The 11,838-nt window shown below is 43.3% G+C and overlaps 1 protein-coding gene across 7 annotated transcripts in view; it reads left to right on the top strand.

Annotated features, from left to right (window-relative positions):
* The window catches only part of agap3 (ArfGAP with GTPase domain, ankyrin repeat and PH domain 3), a 119,623-nt gene that overhangs the window by 38,011 nt on the left and 69,774 nt on the right, over window positions 1–11,838 (top strand). For 4 of the 7 annotated variants that reach the window (XM_005721468.2, XM_005721467.2, XM_005721469.2 and 1 more), the window contains exon 1: window positions 7,676–9,548. The exons of 2 other annotated variants lie outside the window; for them this stretch is intronic. In XM_005721468.2, coding sequence (XP_005721525.1) covers window positions 7,973–9,548 — 1,576 coding nt within the window. In that variant the 5' untranslated portion in view covers window positions 7,676–7,972. Of the gene's footprint in view, window positions 1–7,675; window positions 9,549–11,838 lie in introns of those variants that run through there. One more of the 7 variants, XM_005721464.2, reaches the window with a different exon arrangement.

Consider the following 11,838-nt stretch of genomic DNA (forward strand, 5'->3'; position numbering starts at 1 on the left):
GGGGGTTTGCAAACTAATGTGGAGAGGAGGAGGACTGGGAGCCACCAGCCCACACAGATCTGCCTGTAAAAAAAAACAAAACAACAAAAAACAACAAAAAATGTGCATCTCTCTACAGCTTCCTCCTACGTCTTCTTAGTGGTCATTTTGTCATCTTCTGCAAACCAGTATGTTGCCTCCGTGTTTCCCTGCTCATGCCCAGTTAGTGAATTCCAGGCTGACCTATCCTGCACGCACTTGTTTCATTCTCTGCTGCCAAGTGTGCAAACCTCATCTTTTCTGCACAGTGAATTACTCTCTGTGGCATCACATGGCCAGTAGTATGTTAGCTGGCAGGGGCGACTGTGATGATTACATGACACGAAACTCAAAAAGTCAAGTCTCCCGCCTATTCATGCCCCCATGCACATACAGTAGACTTGCAGATACAAAACATAAACACACAGCAAACAAACACTGATCCCTGGTACTGTTTTATTTTCTGTCAAAGGGAACAAGAAAATTAGCAGTGAGCAGCTTGGATGTCAAACATTTTAATTAGGGCTTATACAGCTTAGGTTACGCAACTAATACACACTCTTGTCACTGTCCCTCTCTCCCCCATTCAATCTTGTTGCATTCTCTGTCTCCGTCGTTCTCTCACACACACGCTATACAAACGCACAAGCGCTCGCTCTCAAAACCTGAATTTTAGAGACAGAAGCGTCTGGAATTTTTTCACAGCCTCCCACAGACGTCCTCGAACCTATCATTTTCTCTGCAGTGGAGCAATGGTGACGTATGCTCGTCGCTAGTGCAGCTGAATTTTAAAAAGCTCTCCACCCACGCTCAATACCACTACTGCAAGCATAATTATCATAAACTTTCCTTGCTGTCTGTAGCCCCTTCTGTGTGTGATTCTTCTGACTTAATTCATTTGCAGATATTAATTCAGCATCGATGTGGGGAAAAGAGGAGTGGTGGGGTGAAAGTGGTCTGGTAAATTTATGTCTTTTTCAAAATTGGCAGGTCATTGTGTAATTAGCAGCACTGTGTAATCACCTGGGCGAAGCGCTTGTTTGCATATATATATATATATATGTTTTTTTTCTTGTGCCCGGAGGTTTGTGTGTTTTTACGTGCACAGATCGGCTTATATCCCTCTCAAACTGTTTGTTTACATTGTGTCCGTGGCTGATTCTTGCTTGGGAATAAATACTGTTGCACAATATTTTTTTAGGGGAGGAACACGTTGTTTTAGTCCTGAGCTGTATGCAGTATTCACCTGTGTTTCTGTGTAGGTTTTATTAGATGTTCTGCAGATGTTTGTTGAGGATTTGCAGATCTTATTTGTGGTTTTTGAGGGAAGCCACCGAGTGCTGAATGTGCCACACAGAGACCTGAATATTCACACTCCAGAATAATTCCCCCTTAAGACTGTTAAGGCAATAATTAATTCGAGGGACAGATTTTTTTCATTTAATTTTTCGGTTTCGCTTACTTGTCCTTGTGCAAGAGTGGCATAATCAGTCAGGAAATACTTCTGTATTAAAAAGATCTGTTGCATTAAAAGAATGTGAGAGCATGCACCGAAGCAATCTTAAAAAATAACAGTTACACTATGATTACTGGTTTTCATTTTCACTCATGCTTGAATAAATCCCCCCATACCTTCCCTGGATACCGATTCCTGTGATCTCAAGGCTGTATTATCTCCTGATTGCTTTCCAGATTATTTGATTGCTCTGTAAATCTCATATAGTAGTGAGTTTTGCATAGCCAGTAAAGGTTATATATGTGAGATGTTACTCATATAGTTCCCATTTTCTCCCCCAGTTGCCCTACTGACTCCTGGTCTGTGTAGAGCAAAATTGGGTCTACAGAGGGTTTTTTTAGTGTTAGCACAACTGTTATTATCTCTAGATCTAAATACAGCGTGGAAACAGTAGAAAGAAAGACGTGCAGCTGTGTGAAAACTGACTGCTATGAGTTTGGCATCATTATTTTGCAATATGCAACTGTCTGGAAATCATGCCAGTGATGATTAACGGAGCTGATAAGCTTGGAAGGACATAATTTTGAAGGATTGGGCAATTTGGAACCTGTTCTCATTTCTCATCTCCACCTAAAGCTCCAGGTTAAAACCAACAAAATTGCTTGTTTTTACTGACACATTCTTGCCAGCTAAAATCTTGTTTTCATGATCACTGAGGTAAAGCCCAGATTTTAAACGCAGACAATTAATGGGTTGGTTTACTTGAGAGTCAGCCAGGGAATTTAAAGACAATTGACTTCAGTCACTATGTACTGCATTTCTGGTTTCTGCTTCTGTAATATTACAGAAGATTCACCTTACAGGCACAGAGTTCAGTTCAGGTTTACATGCTTTGTCTGCCCTGTGTATACGCTTAAGGAGCTACATAGTTTAAAATGCAATCATCCAATTTTATTAAAGATTAAAATTGGTGTTATCAACCTTAAGTTTCCCATGTTTTAATAAATCCTTGTTCAGCCTTATATTTTTTAAAACAAGTGGTCGCTTGGAAACTGTTCCAACCAGTCTTGCCATGTTCAGTCTTTTTTTTCTTTTTTCTGAACCAGGTCAACTGGCAGCACGTTACGTTTAAATGCTAAAGCTTCAGCTAAGCTGACTTGAATACAGTTATCACTAAGATCTTGAAGGAAGCCACACGGGTTCCACTTCTGTCAGCAAAGAATAGGAAACCGAGGCAGCAGTTTACATGAGCTCACCAAAATTGGAAAATGACAGATTACAAATTTGTTGTTTGGCCTGATGGATCTCATTGTGTCATTCAGATGGTGGGGTCAGAATTAAATAGCATGAAAGCATGGATCCATCCTGCTTTGTATCAATGGTTCAGGCTGGTGGTGTAATGGTGTGGGGATATTCTCCTGGTGCACTTTTGGCCCCTTAGTAACAAATGAGCATCTTTTCACCACCACAGTCTACCTGAGTATTGTTGCTGATCATGTCCATCCCTTTATGACCACAGTGTACCCATTTTCTCATGGCTGCTTCTGGTCAGGATAACACGCAGTGTCACAAAACTCGAATGATCTCAAACAAGTTTCTTAAACATAACGATGAGTTCGATGTACTCAAATGGCCTCCACAGACATCAGATCTCAAGCCAATGGAGCATCTTAGGGACAACTGACAAATCTGAAGCAACTGTGGGAAGCTATCATGTTGATATGATCAGAATGTCTGACGAGTGTTTCCAGGATTTATGCCATGAAGAATTAAAGCAGTTCTGAAGGCAAAACAGGAGTCCTCCCTATTTGTGAGGTGTACCTAATAAAGTGTCCGGTGATGGCGTTATTCTGACGAGTGCTCTGAGAATTGTTTTTTGTATTAACCCAAACTACATCCCAAACCTTCTCCCTTTTCTCTATCAAAAGAGCACAGCACTTTTTCTTGCATTTTTTGGAAATCCAGAAGATGCCACCAGGATTCCTTTGTTATTAGAGCCTCAGGCAGTCTTGCATGAGGTCAATTAGCAATTCCGAGCTCCTGTGTTTCGTCTGTGATGATGATGATGATGATGATAATCACAGTACCTGACTCTCTCCAGTGAGGGCAAACATCTCTTCAATCAAGGGGTATTTCTGATAGCTCTGAGTAATTTTCTCCTGTTTCTCCATGCTGCGCTTCCTGAGCAATATATTACATTCACATGTTCACACGAGGCTATATTTAAAGCGTGACATCAACACCTATGAAAAGTCATGAACATTTCTGTTCTCATTAAAGCTTGTTAGTCACTGTGGCAAACTTTGCCACCAATTTGTCACACAGAGCTCAGTTTGAAAAGTTCTGAATAAATGTATTTGTGTTTTTTAGAAAGCAAACAACACTGGAGTTTTGTTTTTTTTCTCCTTTCTCCCCTCATACGTAATGCTGGAGAATACCAGATGCCTGAGGCTTGAGCTGTGCTGATGTGTGAATGAGGTCAGCAAAAAACCATATTCGAGAAGAGTTGGGCTACAGCCTCCTACCTGCCGAGTGCTAATTATAATAAGTCGGGAGGCCGCCTTCAGTCTCTCTTCCTGTCACCCTGTTTGCCAGAGGAAGCAAACCGTCTCCGCCAAGGAGTTTACATATGTACGCGGCCGTCTTCCTCACACTGACTCATGTTCTAATACTGACGAGGAGTTAGTAAGCTTTACTCATGTGGCTTGAATGCATCATGCAATCTGCTAGACAGCACCAGTGTTTGTCGCACATAGTGTCTGCGTCTTATATAAACACACTAGTTCTGACTGTCTGCTATGTCTGCTGTTGAGACATTTCCGTTATGTGTGTGTGAGTCTGTGTGTGTTTCCAGCTAATGGTTATCCAGACATCATCACAAGCCCCAAAACTGCTTGAGTCTTCCAGATAAGTGATGTTGCTGTAAAAAAAAAAAAGTCTTCCCAATTCAGCCTCTTAGTTACCCCGGGCTTACAGGGCCACAGAGACCAGTCTGAGTGAAGCTTCTTAGTTTTGAAAGTTTTCTTTGTGTTATGAAATACTTTGTTATTTTAATGTAACTGATATAATGTTATAATTAGGATGCAATTCCTTAGCGACGTGACTGCCCCCCACTGGAAATGTGGTATATTGTGTCAAATGATCTAATATGAAGAGAAATACTGCTGACTGGCAAAAGCCTTGATTGAATTCGATTAGAAAGTGAAGGCGAAAACCCCAACAGGCAGTCTAATTAGGGATTTGACGAGATTGTCCAGTCAAATTTTATAATGATGCCTGCTTTGAATTAAATTCTGATGCCGCCATAATAACAAAAATGAAAGTACTGTAGAGATGATGTGCACGCTGTATTTGTGACACATTTAAAATATAATGTCGTCTTATGGGATGCTGGAAAAGTACCAAAGGGGTTTTTTGGGATGTTAACCTGACAAAGAAAGATTCCAAACGTAGCTTATAGGTGAGATAATAATCGCATGGCGAGAAAATTGTCTTGCAAAAGCACAGAGCGTACCTTTCTGTTGCTGAACGACTAAGGAATGTAGCCTAAGAAAAATTGAAAGAGAAACTCAGGTCGGGGTGTTGGCAAAACAGCTACGCCTGTGTTTGACAAGGTGACGCACAGAAATGAGATAAACGGCCAACACACACAGTATGACCTCCGCTTACAATCAGGCAGATGTGTACACATACACACAGGGAGATACAGACGCAGAGGGTAATTCTGAAACCTCAGAACATGCCAATCCAGTTTTTCAGAAAAGGTTTTCCCTCCACCTTCCATCAAGATACAGTTTCAAGACGGAGAAATATTTAGCTGCAGGACAGGGTTAAACACAAGAGAGGCTCTGTTACCTGGTCAGAACTTTGAAATGCCAGGATTTACCGCAGCACAGGTTTCCTTTGGACCGGACCACAACAAAGACAACAGGATAGTGGATTAACTTTAATCCTATCAGAACTTCCTATGTAGGACCCTGCTAACCAACACCTGCATTAAGGAAAGGACTTAAAGGGAGCGATACCACATGGCCTTTCTGGGCCGCCTCCTCGGACTGTCCATTAGCCGCTCCGGCTTCTGCTTGTTACCGCAATATCAGGCTGGCATGGAGTGCGTGCCAGAAATGACAAAATAAGTTTTTTTTGGTTTCTATGCTGAACAGAAAAAAACTGGGGACTAACTGAGCTGCAGATGTCAACAGAAATGCCTGAAAGAAGCAAAGGAAGATAAAAGCCCAGGAGTGGCGCAATGAATCAAAGATGATCAATAATCTGAACGTGGATTCAGGCACCTAAATATCTTTGTTTCTTTTTGGTTATATCACGGAAAAGTGCCTCTGAGGTTATAGCTACAATATGTTGATGTGCTTCGGGAGTCGCAAGCAAACTCGAGACCGGCACGAGATCCCGTGGAGTGAAAAGGACCGTTTACTCGACGATGAGACCCACATCCTTTCAAACCCCTGCTTCCTAGACACAGGTAGAGGCCGAAATTACAACCTCTGACAGCCTGATATGGGATTCAACTTTGCTGCTGTACTCGCTCACTTCAGATTTTTCTGACGGTGCACGCGCTTGGTTAGAGTTTCCTGTAACAATATCTAAAATGCTTTTGATTGTTTTCATTCTAACACCGCTGAGTCAGTTGATAAAGAGACATAAGGGAGAAAGAAATGTGCCAAGAAACACTTCAAATATCAGGAATATCACACGTACTGTAGATGGCACACAACGGCAATAGCAATTGGAGGACTTTAGGGAGACGTTACAAAAAACAAAATCAGTTCAAGTCAAATGCTGTTGAGATTTAGCGTTTGGCACAAACTGCAGCAGTTGGGCTGTAACTTTCTGCCTCCCGGTTATTCTGGTTTCCCCACAGTGATGCACTCAAGGAATGGCCACTTGTTGTTGTTGTTATTCTTCTTTCCTCATAAGCAGTGTTGTTAACTTCTGATTATGCATCTGTTTTAGATATATGTTTTTTGTCCAGGCAAATCACACCAGCTTTGAATGGTTATCCAGCCGATAACAGTACATGCCCAGTGAACATTTTCCCTTCCAGTGTGCTTTCTCTTGTTGACCACAAAGGGGCAGTGTTCCAGTCTTAACCACACTGGGTGCTGCAGAGTTGTGGGGGTAAAATCTGCCTTGATTCTTTGTGGTGCATGGCTGTCTAAATGAGCTCTGCCCATTACGCTGCACTAATGCACCAGAAGATTGAATAGGCCACGTAAGGCTGCTCAGTCTTTTTATTCTCTGCATTTAATCGAATGCCAGCATTCTCAGTAGCTCAATGTGCTAATTTTCTCAATGAAGTTAGATGCAGGACTGCCCACGCAGTGAATGTGTAATTATGTTTAGATTCAGAGAATGCCATTTTACATAATGTCCAATGCACTGCTTTCTGCCATGGTAACCATTAGTGCTTTAAAAAGAATAAGTTCCTCAACAAAAATAGCTGTCAGCCAATCTTGGAATTAAGTTAAGCTCTCCCATTGAGTGTAGGCTGTATAGTGGGAGCCACTGGAAGGTTGGTGTGTGGTTGTGTGGGTACTCCCATGTTACTCCGTGGCTGTGCTGCATTAGTATTCTCATAGATCCTGGAGCGAGGGAGACATTTTGACTTCTGCGTCCCCGTAAAAGTGTTTAAAACCTAAGCAGCGTATCCCCAAAGCTGATATGTTTAGGTGAATCAGTCAAGTGTCTAAATAAATACGAGAAAGTTTATAGTTTATTATTTTCTTCTACCATTGGTCAATCCAAATAAAATGCCCACTTATGGCTGTTTCTTGTGGCTTGTAGTCTGTATATATCAGTGTGTAATCAGCAGAGTCTTATCTCGATCCTGTGTGTTCACTTTTGTCTGTTTATACCTCCGGGGGCTGTTAGCAACTCTGGTGCAATCATGAGGGCGTGTTCAGTGTCCTTGGGATCCACTCCTTGTTTTCCATGTGTCCCGGGGGTTGGAAGGCAGCTGAAAGTTCAAACAGAGACACACTCCCTCATGCTCTACATGGCAAGAGCTCAGAGATTAAGGGGTTTCTCTGCACCGCCAACAACAGGGATTGCTCGCAGTTTGCAACTTGCCAAAGAAGAAGGATGATTCAGTTTTTTTGAGCTGTAAATTTTGTGTCTGTTACAGAAATGCCTTTGTTGCAAAATCAGCAGTTAAAGTTTTGTTTTTCTTCTGTGCATCTACTTGCTCGAGACAGGTAGAATAGAGCGGAGCAAAAAGCAGCTACCATCTAAATGCCTGTTTGATTCTGCTGAGGAAAGGAGCCAGAGGATGCAGGTGGCAGCGAGGCTTTGAACTAACTTGTTTGAAGTTGTTTTTTTTTCTTTCCTCATGTCAAAGGTGAAAGATTATACCTGGCAGAGGAATTTAGTCTTCAAATGAAGGACTTCATGAGCTGAATCTCAACTCTCTGGCAGAATGTAACACACTGGTTTCAGTGTGTTAATGAGGATGATTGTGTGAATCGGTCTGAATGAAGTGTGATGCTTTTCCTTAGCAGTGGGAACGTGGATGTGACCCCAAGGAGTACAGCTATAGAACAGCAGCAGCAGGAGATAACTGTATACCAAGTCTCTGTAATCTTGAAAGAAACACATACAGATGCATCGGTGTCAGAGCTGGAAATGGGCCAGGTCACTCACACCCTGGTTGGGAATTGTCAGCCAAATGGAGAAATGACTTGTATAGTCCAAATGGAGAAAAGCCCGAGGTTGGGCAAGGCACAGCACGAGCTCAGCAGGTGGCTCTCCCTCAGTAGTGCCGGGAGGCATAGAGAGGAGGTAGTGGTGGAGGAGGATGAGGAGGAGTTGGAGGAGGTGATTGCGGGAAAAATGAAGACAGACAAGTTTTTTAAACCACCTTCAAAATACACAGGAAACTCCTTACTGCTAACAGCTCAACCAGACGCCAAGGAGCAGCTCATTCAGAGCTCAACATCGTGCTCTGCCACCATCCAGGCTAAAGGACTTGTTCATGGGAATCATGACAGTGCACCAGGAAGAAGGTCTCTGCCTTGGGCCCTGCTACGAAGGTCACATCAGGATGAAGCCCTGCTCGGCAGAAGGACGATGAGCATGTATGACGGTCCGGTCAAGGTCCAAAGAGATCGTCAGCCCGAACAAGAACGACGGCTGCTAAGGCCCAGGAGCGTTTGCATGCTTCCAGGCGCAGTCGCAGTTCTGCCAGAGCCCCAAGCCCAGGAATCCTGCAAATGGACAGGAAGTTTAGACAGCCACCAGCACAGGAGCAGGAAGGCCGAGCTAAGAGCAGTGGATGGCCTCAATCCTGTTGTGGCTAAACGGCCATCAGGCCCTGCGGAGGTGGACCTTAGGGTCCGCCAGAGGAGCTGGAAGCCCAGGCCCGTCAGTATGACAGTACTGGAACTAAAAAAGAGGGGCTCTGATGATGAGATAAACAGCGAGAGGAGTGGCAGCCACAGAGGTGGCGAAGGAGAGGGATTTTTCAAAGGAGGCTTACGACGGAAACTGTTTGGCAAAACCTCTCAAGAGAAGAACAAGGAGAAGCAAAATGACAAAGATGCTAAAATTTCCCCCAAAAACAACAAATCTGATACTTCAAGAAGTACACTGAGCTCTTTAAGACGGAGTTTTAGTCTGCGAATCAGGAGGACTCGTCCTAGGGATTTGGGTCCTGGGGTAGAGTCAAAGGAGTACTCTCAGACTAAAAGCACTGCTGAAGAGGCAACGATGCCTCCTCAACCCTTCTCGTACCTCACAGGAAGAAAGATTTCAACTTCCAGTGATCAGACGGAAGATGGAGGCATGCAGTACATTCAGTATCACAGCAGGGGGAAGGTCAAGGTAATGGAGGTACCCCTCCATCCACCAAAACTGACTTCCAAACCAGTTCAGGAAGAACAAAGTATATGGCAGCTCATAGCAAACCGTTTCAGGAGGAAAGACCAGCCAAGCAGTGGCAAAAGTGAAATTCAGCAGTCCCAAAGCAAAGACAGTGGTCAATATCCCCAGACTGGGAATAATAAGTCACAGCCTGTCACCATAGAGACTCTGGCAGGCATTGACTCCCACAAAGGTCAAGGTAAGACCTGCAAGACTGCTGATTTATTTCTCAGCTCAGTGCTCCATTTTATATACCCCCTCTTGCTCACTGCACAGAAAGTTACAGCTCGAGAGAAATAAGGAAGTGCACTTTTTTTTAGGCCAAGCAAATGAAAAACATGTGGGGGAATTGTGAGTTTGGATGGCATTCAAAAAAAGTCCAAAGAGTCCTTTTGGAATTTCTATTTCTGGTATTTTATTTCTCCAGTGTTTTTCATGTGTGAACCTCAGTTCGTGTGCACATGCACAGCAATTACTTTGCCTTCTTTGAGGTTTTTGTAGTTCAGTCAAAAAGTAGGTGAAGTGAAATCACCAGTGACTGCAAAGAACACATGATAACAGTTTGTTTTTTACAGAGGGGCGGCTGTGGCATAACACAGTCCCCGTGCTATCTCTGTGTTATCCTGACCCAGGCCTGCTTATTGGTCTCTCAGAGACGCAGCTTAAAGAAGTAGCATTAAAGCAGTTAGTGGCTGTAATGGGGATGCATTTGGCAGTCTCGCAATGCTAAATTAAGAGGGCTTACATACTGTAATGATGGGGAGAGGAGCAAACGACTTAAGCGCTGTGTTTAAAGGTTAACTCTGACAGTGAAGTGTGTTTGTCCAGTTGCCTGGAAGAGCAGGCAGAGAGGCAAATATTTGTAACTATCTGAATTAATGGCTGTGATTTGCTGCGTTTTGTGCGTCAAGCTCCAATTTCACACCTTTTCAAAGAGACCTAATTAGTCGTCTGTGACAACCTAATAACTTCCCCCGATGTCAAGTTGCACATGTCATGTATATATTCGCAACTTTTGAACCAGCAAAACATTTCTTTTGTTTTAATTTTCATGTTAATTTGAGACTCATGAAGCGGCTGAGGTCAGACTTGTTAATCTCTTGTCTGTTTGTATTCTCCCATGACACGTTACCAAGGATACCTATTGATTTGTTTTCCAGAGTCAAGTGGTATTTGTCCATTTCTTCCACTGCAGTCAGTCAGTCAAGCTTCAGGAATGTAGGTGTGCCGATCAGCTTCAGTTAAGCTGGGTGTTCAATGCCCTGGGCGGGACTCTGCGCTTGTTGCTACCTGCCTAACTGTTGGTCTTAAAGTAAATTAAATCCAGAAAAGCCGAAGCCCAACTCTTCTGTGACTGAACGCTTGCATACACTCAGGCTGTACTTGAGTGTGTGTATGACGTTTGGGTGGAGGAAGGGAGTTTAACAGGGGGAAGAGTTTGAGGTGTCCCCACCCCCACCTGTCGAGTAAACAAAGCCATCCTGTTGGATCCAGGAGTGGCCAGTGAACTGTGTGCTGAAATGGGGAGTGGGGTGTGGTCTCTGGGGTCCTTAGAGTCGGAGAAGCAGTGTAGGTGGTCAGCGGTGCACATGTGTAGCAGAGGTTGAAATACTGCAGTGGTGCTGCAGATAGAACTCTACAGTAACCTGTACTCTAACCTGTCAATGTAGCTTGCAGACAGGAAAACACTCAGTGATGGGTATTTTTTGGAGTTACCTTTTAGAGAAGAAAATCCCCCCCACAAAGGTGAAATCCAGACTCATTTATCTTAAATCTGACACAAAATATATTCATGAGGATGGAATTCCCTTTGTTTCCCTTTCGCTTTGCCTCCTTCGATATTAATTCATGTGGTGCTTCCTGTATGTGCTTTACCTTTCAGATGGAGTGGGCCTTACTTTAAAACCTGCAGAGGGAAAAATAATTAGAAAAAAATGCTTTTGTTTTTGGCGTTCATATCAGCAGGTGTAGTTGAGTCCCCAGCAGGTAGCTATGTTCAAGATAAATACACTTTCAGGGGAAGTTGAATAAACAGTGACACAGCGATAATGCCCTCTCAGCTGCAGCAGGACACATAGGGAGACGGCAAGATATTGAAAAACCACTGAATCGCAGACAGTCTGGTTAGGAGCAGAGGGAAATCTGTTAATAACTGAATGTAACTTGTATATGAGCAGCTGCCACTGCAAATCTCAGCTCCAGTACATTGTGTTTTTCAGAACTGTGGCTCATTTGAAGCAGGATCCTGCTGTTTCACCAAGAGGTCTACCAACCATTTGCCAAAAAAGCTGCAATTTGTGGATCTTCTCTAACTTTGCTTGCAGTTTCATTCATGCATGACTGATTCCTTTGGTTTTTGTTCTTTTTTTATTATTCCTTTTTGTAGCTGCAAAGATAACCTCTGGCACATTCCCTTCTAAATTTGACAAACTGAGTCCGTCAGCCTGGGCATTCCACTGCAAGGCTTCTTGAAAACCCATCCATCCATT

The sequence above is a fragment of the Pundamilia nyererei genome, unplaced genomic scaffold, assembly GCF_000239375.1.
Source record: "Pundamilia nyererei isolate P.nyererei 1_Seehausen unplaced genomic scaffold, PunNye1.0 scaffold00004, whole genome shotgun sequence".
NCBI lineage: Eukaryota > Metazoa > Chordata > Actinopteri > Cichliformes > Cichlidae > Pundamilia > Pundamilia nyererei.